At 44.6% G+C, this 13,141-nt stretch overlaps 1 protein-coding gene across 2 annotated transcripts; it reads left to right on the top strand.

Moving 5' to 3' along the window:
• Nucleotides 1-5,474: 5,474 nt before the first annotated feature.
• On the top strand, nt 5,475-10,106 carry ZNF32 (zinc finger protein 32). Of its 2 annotated transcripts, none has more exons than XM_040242809.1 (3): nt 5,475-5,557; nt 7,772-7,911; nt 9,178-10,106. In XM_040242809.1, the coding sequence occupies exons 2-3, from the start codon at nt 7,842-7,844 to the stop codon at nt 9,927-9,929; spliced, it is 822 nt and encodes a 273-aa protein (XP_040098743.1). In that variant the 5' UTR covers nt 5,475-5,557; nt 7,772-7,841; the 3' UTR covers nt 9,930-10,106. The 2 variants fall into 2 exon arrangements, 1 of the variants encoding a protein (XP_040098743.1); XR_005721421.1 differs by having other exon boundaries at nt 5,476-5,557; nt 9,136-10,106.
• Nucleotides 10,107-13,141: the final 3,035 nt, after the last annotated feature.

Here is a 13,141-nt window from a genome sequence, read left to right as displayed (position 1 = left end):
GTTGCTATCCTTTGCCAAATTTCCATTGAAATGTTTTCTTTCTCTTATTGATTTGTGTGGTCTCTTTAATATGACAATTATTAGTATTTTCCTAGCATGTGTTAACTTCATTTAATGATATTGCTGACACAGCGGTATTGATTTTAATGGAGTCAAATCCAGCAATCTTATTCCTAATTGTTTCTGCCTTTATTACCATGGTTAGGAAAACCTTTCCTATGCCAAGATTTTAAACCATACATTCTTCTGTGTCTTTTATAGATCTGGGTTTTACATTTTACATGTAATCCATCTGAAGGCTATCTTGGCATAGGAGTTACATAAACGTTTACCTTTTTTGCCGAATGGTTGGCCTTTTGTCACAGCATCAGTTATTGAACTCTCTGTACTTCTGCAGTGTCTTGAAATGCATGTGAAGTAACAGAATGGTTTTTTGACAATTTTTAAAATTTATGTTGCTGACACCCTCACCTGCTGACACCCTCACCGAGCCTCCTTCCTTGTTGAGTGTGTCTTAAGATGCAGGCAGTGGTTGAGGACTCGGCTCCATGTAGGATCTGGGTAAAGACTGCCAAGTGTGTGGCAAGGGGACGGTGGGTGGGTCTCATCAGCTCCATTCCTAACGGCTTTCTCCTCTGCGTTCTATTCGATGTGTCTACTTTCCTGGGACACCTGAAGATTTGTTGAGAAAGGTGACCATTTCCCCTTTATAGTCACCTTTCCCCCCCAAAGATTTGTCATCTACTTTCACAATAGGAACTGAAATGTCCCAACAGCCACAGCTGATCCTGACCTGACTGACAGGACTTCCGGGTGCTGGGTGTTGTTTATCAGCAGGGAAACCGACTCCCAGGCCTGGGGGAGACACACAGTCTTACTGTCACAGCCTTAGGAGAAAGGGGAGCAGAGCCACTTGCACGGCGCCATTCAATCAGGCACAAGAACTGGCCCTTGCTTTGGGCCACCTGGGCTTTGGAAATTACCTGTGGCTGTGTAGAAGGAAAAAAAGAGCGGTGATTGTGCAGGCCCCTGACGCTCTACCCTTTTCTCTCTCTCTCTGACACTGGAGCAAGTAATGGAGGAGGCACTACAGGCAGCCCTGTGTTCATGCAGAGAGGGCTTCTGGGAGCGGGGCCTGCAGGACAGTTTCCCCTGCAGGAAACTCTCTGTGAGACGGCTGCTGGCCAGGTTTGGAGGAATGGGGTGCATTCTTCTTAACTAGGTTGTCAGCTCCCTTTCTAGGAGAAGGCAGCCTATCTTGCTGACATTTGTGTCCCCAAACCCAGCACAGGACGTGACACAGTACCTGACTTTTAAAAAGGGCTCAGGACGTACAAATTCAAAGAACTTATGTAATGACGTGTTGTTAGTAATAGCAATAACTAACATTTAGGAATCAACTTATTACACTTTGTACACAGTGTTAAATTAAATGTTTTGTTTAACAGGTGGCTTTTTGGTAGAGAACACGGACCTAGCAAAAGGAAGCATTCCTTGTAAAACCCCTCATTCAACAGGATAGTCTCTGAGTGGGAGCTCTGGAGCAGGGAGCTTAGAGAGAAGTATACTAAGGAGAGCTCCAGGATAAAGGAAAACAAGCACGGTTCCAAGGGGGAGGAAGTCAAGCAGTCTCAGTCACCATGAACTTTAATGCCAGTCTTCCCTGTTCAAATTCCCTCTCAGAGGCCAGGATCCTATAAAAATACATTTGAAGGTGGCCTAAGGCATTTAAGAGAGGCCTTATCTCACAGATTCTCAAAATCAACCTTTGCCCCCTCCCAGTATCATAAAGCAGGGCCAAGGATTTGACTGCCTGTGCTTGAGTGGGTTTTCAGAGAAGTCCCATGAAAAAAAAAAAAAGGAGCTCTTGCCCCATGTACTGAGTGACTCTTCAGTTCAGCTCAGTCATGTCCAATTCTTTGTGACCCCATGGACTGCAGCATGCCAGGCTTCCCTCTCCTTCACCAACTCCCGGAGCTTGTTCAAACTCATGTCCATTAAGTCCGTGATGCCATCCAACCATCTCATCCTCTGCCGTCCTCTTCTCCTCCTGCCTTCAATCTTTCCCAGCATCAGGGCCTTTTCCAATGAGTCAGTTCTTTACATCAGGGACCAAAGTATTGGCGCTTCAGCTTCAGCATCAGTCCTTCCAATGAATATTCAGGACTGATTCCCTTTAGGATTGAGTAGTTTGATCTCCTTGCAGTCCAAGGAATTCTCAAGAGTCTTCTCCAACACCACAGTTCAAAAGCATCTGTCCTTCAGCACTCAGCTTTCTTTATGGTCTAACTCTCACATCCATACATGACTACTGGAAAAACCATAGCTTTGACTAGATGGACCTTTGTCAGCAAAGTAGTCTCTGCTTTTTAATATGCTGTCTAACTTTCCTTCCAAGGAGCAAGCATCTTTTAATTTCATGGCTGCAGTCACCATCTGCAGTGATTTTGGAGACCAAATAAAAATAAAGTCTGACACTGTTTCCACTGATTCCCCATCTATTTCCCATGAAGTGATGGGACCAGATGCCATGATCTTAGCTTTTTGAATGTTGAGCTTTAAGCCAACTTTTTCACTCTCCTCTTTCACTTTCATCAAGAGGCTTTTGAGTTCCTCTTCACTTTCTGCCATAAGGGTGGTGTCATCTGCATATCTGAGGTTGTTGATATTTCTCCCAGCAATCTTGATTCCAACTTGTGCTTCATCCAGCCTAGTATTTCACATGATGTACTCTGCATATAAGTTAAATAAGCAAGGTGACAACATGCAGCCTTGACATACCAATTTCCCAATTTGGAACCAGTCCATTATTCCAAGTCCAGTTCTAACTGTTGCTTCTTGATCTGCATACAGATATCTCACATAAGGTGGTCTGAGATTCCCATCTCTTGAAGAATTTTTCACAGTTTGTTATGATCCACACAGTCAAAGGCTTTAGCATAGTCAATGAAGCAGAAGTAGATATTTTCCTGGAATTCTCTTGATTTTTCTATGATCCAACAAATGTCGAAAATTTGATCTCTGGCTCCTCTGCATTTTCTAAATCCAGCTTGAACATTTGGAAGTTCTTGGTTCACATACTGTTGAAACCTAGCTTGGAGAATTTTGAGCATTACTTTGCTAGCATGTGAGATGGGTGCAATTGTGCGGTAGTTTGAGTATTCTTTGGCATTGCCTTTTTTGGGGATTGGAATGAAAACTGACATTTTCCAGTCCTGTGGCCACTGCTGAGTTTTCCAAATTTGCTGGCATATTGAGTGCAACACTTTCCCAGCATCATCTCTCAGGATTTGAAAGAGCTCAACTGGAATTCTATCACCTCCACTAGCTTTGTTTATAGTGATGCTTTCTAAGGCCCACTTGACTTCATATTCCACGATGTCTGGCTCTAGATGAGTGATCACACCATTGTGATTATCCGGGTCATGAAGATCTTTTTTGTACAGTTCTTCTGTGTATTCTTGCCACCTCTTCTTAATATTTTCTGCTTCTGTTAGGTCCAGACCATTTCTGTCCTTTATCGAGCCCATCTTTGCATGAAATGTTCCCTTGGTATCTCTAATTTTCTTGAAGAGATCTCTAGTCTTTCCCATTCTGTTCTTTTCCTCTATTTCTTTGCATTGATCGCTGAAGAAGGCTTTCTTATCTCTTCTTGCTATTCTTTGGAACTCTGCATTCAGATGCTTATATCTTTCCTTTTTTTCCTTTGCTTTTCACCTCTCTTCTTTTCACAGCTCTTGGTAAGCCTCCCCAGACAGCCATTTTGCTTCTTTGCATTTCTTTTCCATGGGGATGGTCTTGATCTCTGTCTCCTGTACAATGTCACAAACCTTATTCCATAGTTCATCAGGCACTCTATCTATCAGATCTAGGCCCTACAATTTGTCAATGCTTAAGACACATAGTCAGTTAAGGAAAAAAATCTATTTATTACCCTAGAAAATACTCTTTTCTCTCCATAATTCATGGAGTACATGCAGAACGATTATTTTTTTCTGAGTTGACTCACATACTAACCTGCCTTTGCTCTCAAGCAATATGATGGGGCTGGGGGAGGAGGCTGGCCAGGACCCTGAGCCTTTCAAGAAGCCTTCACCTAGCCACTGGAGCTGCCACCCAATTCTATCCTTGGTTCCCCACCAGGTAAGAAACCTGTCCAGAATCCTGCAGCTAGTCAGTGATGGAGCTGACTAGCAAATTCGAGACAAATCCAAACCTGATCTCTTACCCATTATTTCAGGTGCAAATTCTCACTGACAGTATCTGAAGGGCATGGCTCTCCACCAGATTGAACTATCTTCCTTTCCTACTGTTACGTAGTCAGAATAGGAAAAAGGAGACCAGAATGGCGGTGGTTAATGGACAAGGAAGGGAAAAGCCAGGGAAAGTAGAACAAAGGAAGATCCGAGGACCAGAGTGAGAACCACAGGTAAAACAAACAGCCCTCTTGGCCAGCCCAATTTACATAGGGACTGCTCGGGGGTTGGGGGGCGGGGTGGGGGGGTGGTGACATAAAAAGAGGGGGCCAAAATTGGGCCCAGGGGGGTGGGAAGGGGGTCTCTTTGGTCTTTTGGGTTGGCATGGCTTCATGCCTGGAGACTGCATTTTCCTTTACTTTCGAAATAAAACTGAGCTGTAACACGGACCTGTAACACTGGTCCATCTGATCACTTCAAATTTTTGTTGCGAGACAGAACCAAGGAAATTACACACTCCCCCGACGCTGCTGCTGCTGCTGAGTCGCTTCAGTCCTGTCCGACTCTGTGCGACCCCATGGACTGCAGCCCACCAGGCTCCCCCGTCCCTGGGATTTTCCAGGCAAGAACACTGGAGTGGGCTGCCATTTCCTTCTCCAGTGCATGAAAGTGAAAAGTCAAAGTGAAGTCGCTCAGTCCTGTCCAACTCTGTGGGACCCCATGGACTGCAGCCCACCAGGCTCCCCCGTCCCTGGGACTTTCCAGGCAAGAGGGCTGGAGTGGGCTGCCATTGCCTTCTCCAACACTACGTCTTGGAATTCTCCAGTGGTGTTTCAAATTCTCTTCTCCCACTGACTTCGCTTGAAATATTTGCTCCTTGCCTCAGAACTCTAATTTCAGAACACTTAGTCTTGGCTCAGGAAACTTCTTGACACAAAACCCTAAGCACCCCGGGCTTTATCAACTCCTTTCTTCCCAACGCTTTGTTTCCTTCCACAACGCCATGTAAGAACCCTGGCTCAGAGGATGGCTTCACCAAGCTGCCATCCCATGCCTGGCTAATCTGAGTGGCCATCTGGCGCTCTTGGTCGTCGTTCTACGACCGCGAACAAGTCGGCGCTCGGACTCGGTCCAAACAGGAGTGACCTGAGCGCCCAGCGCTCGCCTAGACCCGCCAGTCCGGAGCGGCGGGTCGCATCGCCGAACTACGTTTCCCACAGTGCTCGGGGAAGCCGGGGCGCCACGGCACGGGGCTAGGGCTCGCGCGGAGCCTCCTGGGAGTTGTAGTCCGGTCCGCTGGCGCCGGCGTTCCTAAGGGCTCGGTGCCGGCCTTTGTCTGTCTGCGGGCGCGCGCGGCTGCGGTGAGTGAGGCCGCCGGCTGGGTCAGCACCCCCAGACGAGGCAGGGCCCCGCCTTCAGGCCGCCGCCCCCGACCCCCACCGCCTCGCGTCCTGAGCAGGCCCGGCCCAAGAGAGGCCAGCCGCGAGGCGACAGGGCTGCGGCCCGCCAGAAAAGGTCGAGCTGGCCCGGAGAGCGGGGTGCCGAGGTCCGGCGCGGGTCCGGGTGGGGAAGCCGCCGAGGCGGGGGATGGCCGAGCGTCTGCCGGGAGGCGCAGGGGCCCCTCTTCCGCGCGGCGGGGCGGGGAGTGCGGGGAGGCCCCGCTCCTGCAGACGCGGCGGGGACACAGGCAGGTGTGCCTCTGGGCCCGCGGCGAGGGCTTCCGAAGATGGAGACGGGACGTGCGGTCTCCAGGCTGGGGGAGAGCAAGGACGGATCCTCCGCGTGGGGAAACGGGAAAGGACCCAGTGAGTCCCGGCGGGCGGGGAAAAGAAGCACCCCTCCCCAGAGTCTCCTAGGCCTGAAACGATGCTCCCGGGACGGCCGAGCCCCCCGCCCTGGCCCTTCGCTCAGGACTCTCCACTTTAGGCCTTAAGTCTGTTAGGTCATCAGAGGCCCTTCACGTTTGACTCTCTGAGTCTCCCAGAAGCTACTTGATGTTACAGCATTTATTAAGTAAGTGAATAGGTCTGGGCTGTTTGGTTACTTCCCCAGGGCCATTCAAGGGGAGACAGAAGGTAGGATTCGTCTCTCGTGGCCTCATTGTGAGCAGGATATAAGGGCTTTCTTGATAGGAAAAAGCACTATTTTCTATTATAAAGTGTCTTTCTACAGAATCTTCAGGAATTTGATTCCGCACACCTGTGGAATCTATGGAGAAAAATATGGCAATTTCCCTTCATTAATCATGAGGTTCTTGAAACATAGGTGAGCTGTTACTTGAATATCTCACAGCATGTGGAGAGGCACAGCTGAAAACTCTATCCAAGGTGTTCTGAGCAACTGGTTGCTGACTCACCAAGGATGGGGTCCAGCCTCAGGCAGCAGGTACCCATGTACTTTTCAGTGACTCTTGGTGGATGTGTGGTTGATCAGTCACACCTAGGACTTCCAGGTGAATGGTGCTATGATGTCCTCACACCAATAGGGCATTGCTTTGCGGCTTGTAATGCCACCTGGAGCTGAGTCTCTCAAATAAGGGTTTTTAATGCCTCTACAGTCATCACAACATGTAACAGAAAGTGCAGCTGTCAAGAAGAACCAGATCCTTGGGTTAACAAAGAACGGTAGCATCACACTGCTAATTTCATTAAATCAGGAGGCCAGCACTTTCATGGGATATGTTGGAGGGAAACAAAGATTATACACACTGAACCACCGCATTAAGTGCGGGAATTCAGTAATTAGGGTCCTAAAATAAGAGTATTCCCCCCACAGTAGAAAATGGTAACATGGAGCAGGAGGATTCTTCGGGTCTGGAAGAATAGCAAAGTCTGGTCGAGCTCTGTTCCATCCGCTTTTCAGTGATGAGAAGGTAAAGAATTGTCCAGACATGGGGTTTGGATCCAAGAATCTTGGATTTGAACCTTTGCTCCACCTTGACTCCATACTGGCTCTGGGACTTGGGCAAGTTACTTGGATTTGGAATCTGAAGTAGTTCTTTTTTTTTTCCAAGAATTGACAAGTAGTATGCTTCCTCAGAACTAGTATTCTCATATCTTGAAGAGCCTCCAAAGTGCTAAAAGGAAATATGAAAGCTCTTGTTCTGTCCTAATAATCTAGAGGGGACTGGAGAGGAGAGTCAGAGACATTTCCCTCACAGAACCAATTATTAAGGCTGAAATGTTGTTTTTTATATTCTGAATTCCTCTGGACACTTGGAGGATAAAATAGCAGGCAGTTAGGTGGGGGAAAGAAGTGGAAGATTCCAATCCCATGCGAAAGCTAAGGTGCAGATAGTAAGGACCATTTTCTTGGCATTGGCAGGAAGAGAAACATGTTTGCTTTTTGTCTTCTCTGCTTTTGCACCTCTTGCTTCCTCCTGGACTCATTTATAAGTAGCTGTGATCCCTCTTGGCCCATTTTGCAGCTATGTTATAGATGACTGGTATTATATCAGGCAAACAAGGTTTCCTCCATTCACTCATACCCCAAACCTGAGCTCCTGTTGACTGTCCTCACCAGTTCTCTTATCCATTCCCATTTGTGTTGTTCTGTTTTTGTTTTTCCCTCCCTAGGTACTCAAGTACAGCCCATGGAAGAATCATATGAAGAGGTGGTGATCAAGCTCATACAGCAGGAGTGGACATGTTTGGATTTCCAACGGCTACCCTGCTGGACTGCCATGGAAGATATGCCCAGAATGTAGCCTTTTTCAGTGAGTCTGTTGATTGCTGGGATGCCAAGTCATAATAATCAGTGTCCCTGTTCTCAGCACTGGACAACAGGCTGGGGATGCAGAGAAGATGTTCCTTTGGTGAAGCTCACTATTTTTAGGGGTTACAGGGAAAGCCTACAAGCTTGAGTTAGAAACAGCAAGGGAACAGTCTTGATATGGAGGTAGTATCTGAGAAAATGAATGAGCAGTTTTAAATCTCAGCACAGTCACTGAATGAGAAATGGTAAGACAGAGGAACAAGTTGAAATCTACCTAGGAGGACTCCAAGAAAACTATTATTAGTGATGAATGGACTCATATTTAAAGTGCAGTAGGAGGCTTATATACAGGGCAGTATTGGGAAGTACTGTCAATATCTGCATAGGAAGGGTTGAGAAAAACTTCCAAACCAAAACTGACTTCAGTTTCACCATAGCTTAGCAGATTGAAACAGCATGGATTTTAAAGGGAAAAATTCCTTGGATCAAATTCTGATTGCCATGACTGGATCTGTGGCATCAGACAAGTTATTTAACCTTCTTGAGCTCCAGGCTGTTCATCTGCAAAATGGGACAATAAGCTCTATCTTGCAGGTTTGCAGTGATTAAAATTAATAGAGGTAAAGTACCTAGGCTTCTGCTACATATACCCTGACAGCGTAGGCTTACGCTACTGCACTGTTAGGGAGAGCAGACTAGAGCAGAGGTAGATTTCTCATGAAGCCTACAAACCTTAAGCTTCAGGAGCTTTCCCTTACACTGGTCTCTTCAAGGTCCTGTCCCTACGTTTATACTGCTTTTTAATGGGAATCTCTCCAAAATTTAAAACTTTAGGCCCCATACAACCTGGATCCACACCTGTCTTGGTGTCAGATAAAACTTCGGTATGGCACTAAATGTGATCTTATATAGTTTTATTTTTCTGGATTGTTTTCTTATCTGTAAAATGGCTATAATCATGTCTATACACAAGACTATTTGGGAAGCTAAATTAAATTAAATTTAGAGGCAGTACACTGCTACAGAGCGTGCCTGTGTCTGAATCCTAATTCTGTGCTTACCTAGCCAAGTGATCTTTGACAACCTTCCTATACGTTCATTTCCTTAACTGTAACAAAAGATTGTTTTCAGGATTAAATTATCTATGCAAAGTTTATAGTATAAGATTTGGCACATAATAAGCACTCAAAGCATTGTTTCTTTTTTCCCTGTTCTTCTCACTCAGCATATTGGTGCATCTTACATGACTTCCCTCTCATTTTACCAGATGTGATGACAGAAGCCCACCACAAATATGATCAGTCTGAGGCCACAGGATCCTCAAGCTGGGATTTCCAGAGTTCTTTCAGAAGAGAGAAGCTGGAACAAAAATCCCCAGACTCTAAGACACTACAGGAAGATTCACCTGGAGTGAGACAGAGGGTCTATGAGTGCCAGGAATGTGGAAAATCCTTCAGGCAGAAGGGTAGTCTAACATTACATGAGAGAATCCACACGGGTCAGAAGCCCTTTGAGTGTACCCATTGTGGAAAAAGCTTTAGGGCCAAAGGCAATCTTGTTACACATCAACGAATACACACAGGAGAGAAGCCCTATCAGTGCAAGGAATGTGGGAAAAGCTTTAGTCAACGCGGTAGTCTGGCCGTTCACGAAAGACTCCACACGGGACAGAAACCCTATGAGTGTGCTATCTGTCAGAGAAGCTTCAGGAATCAAAGTAACCTTGCTGTTCACAGAAGAGTTCATAGTGGTGAGAAGCCCTATAGATGTGATCAGTGTGGAAAAGCCTTCAGTCAGAAAGGAAGCTTAATCGTTCATATCAGAGTCCACACGGGCCTGAAACCCTATGCCTGTGCACAATGCAGGAAGAGTTTCCACACCAGGGGGAATTGTGTTCTGCATGGCAAAATCCACACAGGAGAGACACCCTATCTGTGTGGCCAGTGTGGGAAAAGCTTCACTCAGAGAGGGAGTCTGGCTGTGCACCAGCGAAGCTGCTCACAAAGGCTCACCCTGTAACCACTCTCTTCCGAGGAAGTTCTCTTTATGAATTAACAACATAAAATCACCTGAGATTAAACAGCCTATCCAGTTTTATGGAATGAATGGAGACTCCTTCAGAAAGACCGTCACTGGGTAGAGCAAACTGAGATTTTTTTCCCCAAATGAGTATGAAAAATAAATGTTTATTATCATTATCACATATGGTTCATAATTTCTGTCCATTTATTTTGACTTGATTTCCTAAGGTGCCTCCATTAATTTAGTACACAATTGGAGATTTATGTAGCAGATACAGGTTTTATATTTGCAATTGACACCACTGGCCTATTCAAAAAACCCAGCCCCTTACCAATCCCAAGATTCTTTTCTTCTCTACATATTCAAATTAATTTTGTTTTACATTCAAGACCAGTGGGCAGAATTTGTGAGGCAAATTTAATAATCCCTCATAGTGAACACTGTTTTATCTGGATGATAGCCTCAAGAGCATATCCTAACGAATCACCCATGTTCACAGCAGAGGCTCTAACCTTTCCTTACAAACAGGATCCTTTCCAAGTCTGCACTGTGGTTCACTTAAGTCTTCCACTCCTAACTAGGATAGAGGTTACTTGCCTATAGCCAAAGAGCAGAAAAGTATCTAAAGTTTGGGAAGAGATACAATGACTTTCACTCCCTTTTGGCAGCAGCAGCAATATCTCAGGATCACCCAGTAAGGGCATGTGTGTGTGCACTTAGTCACTCGGTTGTGTCCGACTCTGTGCCCCCTGGGACTGTAGCCCACCAGGCTCCTCTGTCCTTGGAATTTTCCAAGCAAGAATCCTGGAGCGGGTTGCCATTTCCTCCTCCGGGGGATCTTCCCGACCCAGGGATCAAACCTATGACTTGCCTCTCCTGCATTGGCAGGCAGATTCTTTCCAACTAGGCCACCTGGGAAGCCCAGTAAGGGCATAAGTGTGCTCATTACTGAGCTGATTGTAGTCAACAATGAAGATCAGTCCTCTAGCAACACAGTCCGCTGCCTGCACACATGCATGGACACAATGGAAGAAACTTTGGAAGGATAATCTGTTAACTTTTTTTTAAGCTCTAGTAGATGAGATTTGAGGAATATTAGAGAAGAGAAGTTACTTTTAAGGGAGAACTTCTGTTTTTGTTTTTTAACTTTATCTCTAAATTTTCATTGTGAGCTTTTATGTAATTAAAATGATGAATGATGGAAATAGAATGGTTTTGTTGATAAAATTATCTTTCTTTATCCTATAAACTGTAGGTTCTTATAAACTATAGGTTTCCTCTAGTAGATCCTAATAGGCTGGAGGCTCCTTAATCACAAGAAACCTGACACAAAATAGGTAAATTCTATCAAAAGATCTTTGGACATAGAAACACTATGGGTTTGAATTGTTTAGTCGCTCAGTCATGTCCAACTCTTCTGCGACCCTAAGGACTGCAGCCCACCAGGCTCCCCTGTCCATGGAATTTCCCAGGCAAGAATACCATTGCCATTTCCTTCTCTAGGCGATCTTGATCCAGGGATCAAACCCACATCTGCCCTGGCAGGCAGGTTCTTTACCACTGAATCACCAGGGACACCACTTCGGTTTCAACAGTGATACAATATTGCTCCTAAAGTGCCCTGATAATATTTAAAGAGGCATACAAAAGTGCTCATAGCATCATTTATTTATAAGTGAAAACAGCCCAAAGGACCAATGACAGGCAAGGTAATAAACTATGGTACAGTCATATAATAAAATACCACTCAGCAATTTTAAAGCTGATAAATGCAGTAACATAGAAAAAAATCTCAAAAATGTGTCTTGAGTGAAAGAACCCAAACATACATACAAAAATACATAATTCCATTTATATGATTTCATAGAACAGAAAAACCTAATCTGTGTTAAAACATGTCAAACAGTGGTTGCCTCTATGGACATGGAGGGAAGGGACTTACTTGAAAGGAGCCCAAGGCAAGCTCACAAAGAGAAAATATTCTATCCTTCAGGTGATAGATGCATGGGTCTATACAGCTGTCAAAACTAATTGAAGTTAACACTTAGAACCTATGCATGCCAGTAGATATGTAAAGTACACTTTATATATAAAGTACAGGGTATGTAAAGTTTAACAAGGAAATAATTTTAAAACGCTGCCCAGAAGTTCTTTGATACCCATCTCATGTCCATATCATCTCCCCTTAAATCCAGGTAGGCCTGTGCCAGCTTCAAACAATGAAACATGGGAGAAGTGATGCTACACGACTTTCCAGAATAGGTCTAAAACGCCCTTTAAAAGTCTGAAAAGTTCTGCATGATTCTCAGGACACCTATGCTGGAGACAACCAGGTGTTAAGTAAAAAACTCTCCACTATCTCAAGGCCACTCTGCTGGACAAACAGAATGTAAGTGCTCCAGTGGACAGGTTCACCGTACGTCCCAACAGTCAGCGTCAACTCTCAGCCATGTGGGTGAACCATAGCAGGTGCCTGGCCCAGGAGAACCTACAGATGGACTATAGCCCCAGATGACATCTCATGAAAACTAGATGAGAAACCTGCCAGTTAGAACTTTCCTGCCAACTTCCAAACACACAAAATCATGCAAAAAAGTATGTTTTACACCACTAAATTTTCAGATTATTTGCTATACAGCAATATTAAGATATTAAGGATAAACTATTTTGAAAAAATGAAAAATCTGGGGAGCAACTTAATACTGATTAAATAAAAACAGGAAACTATGTTTTATGGCTCACAGGAAAGCTTAAGGTTTAAAAATAAACATTCCCTTTGACAAAACAGGAGGTAAGGTTTAGATCAGCTAACAGATGCAATCCAAGTTACAAAATAAAGAAGTTTTAACTTGGCCAAAACGTTTGCTTGGTTTTTTCCATAAGATGGATCTAGCAGTGCTTTAGTTGTAACTTCATTCAAAACGATTTTATTAGACTGTGTTTTGATAGCTGTCATAGCAGTATGCATCTTTAAAAGACTTGTCAACGTCAGTGAATTTTTGTGTAGCCATTTTAATATTGAAGACAGAAGAAAAAAAGCAATATTTTTCAGCATCTTATGCTTTATTATTTCAAGAATGGTAAAAATGAAACTGAAATGCAAAAAAAAAAAAAAGTACAGTGTATGGAGATGTTGTGACCAACTGTGTCAAAAGTGGTTTGTGGTTTCATGCTAGAGATTTCCTACTTTGTACAACAAAAGTGATTCA

Source organism: Oryx dammah, unplaced genomic scaffold (genome assembly GCF_014754425.2).
Source record: "Oryx dammah isolate SB20612 unplaced genomic scaffold, SCBI_Odam_1.1 HiC_scaffold_6, whole genome shotgun sequence".
NCBI classification, from domain to species: Eukaryota; Metazoa; Chordata; class Mammalia; order Artiodactyla; family Bovidae; genus Oryx; species Oryx dammah.
The sequence above is the reverse complement of the archived record's forward strand: the minus strand, read 5'-3'. Positions and strand labels throughout refer to the sequence as shown.

Coding starts and splice junctions, on each gene's coding strand:
- ZNF32 (XM_040242809.1), top strand. CDS start 7,842: ATGTTTGGATTTCCAACGGCTACCCTGCTGGACTGCCATGGAAGATAT. Junction 7,912..9,177: donor CCAGAATGTAGCCTTTTTCA/GTGAGTCTGTTG, acceptor TCATTTTACCAG/ATGTGATGACAGAAGCCCAC.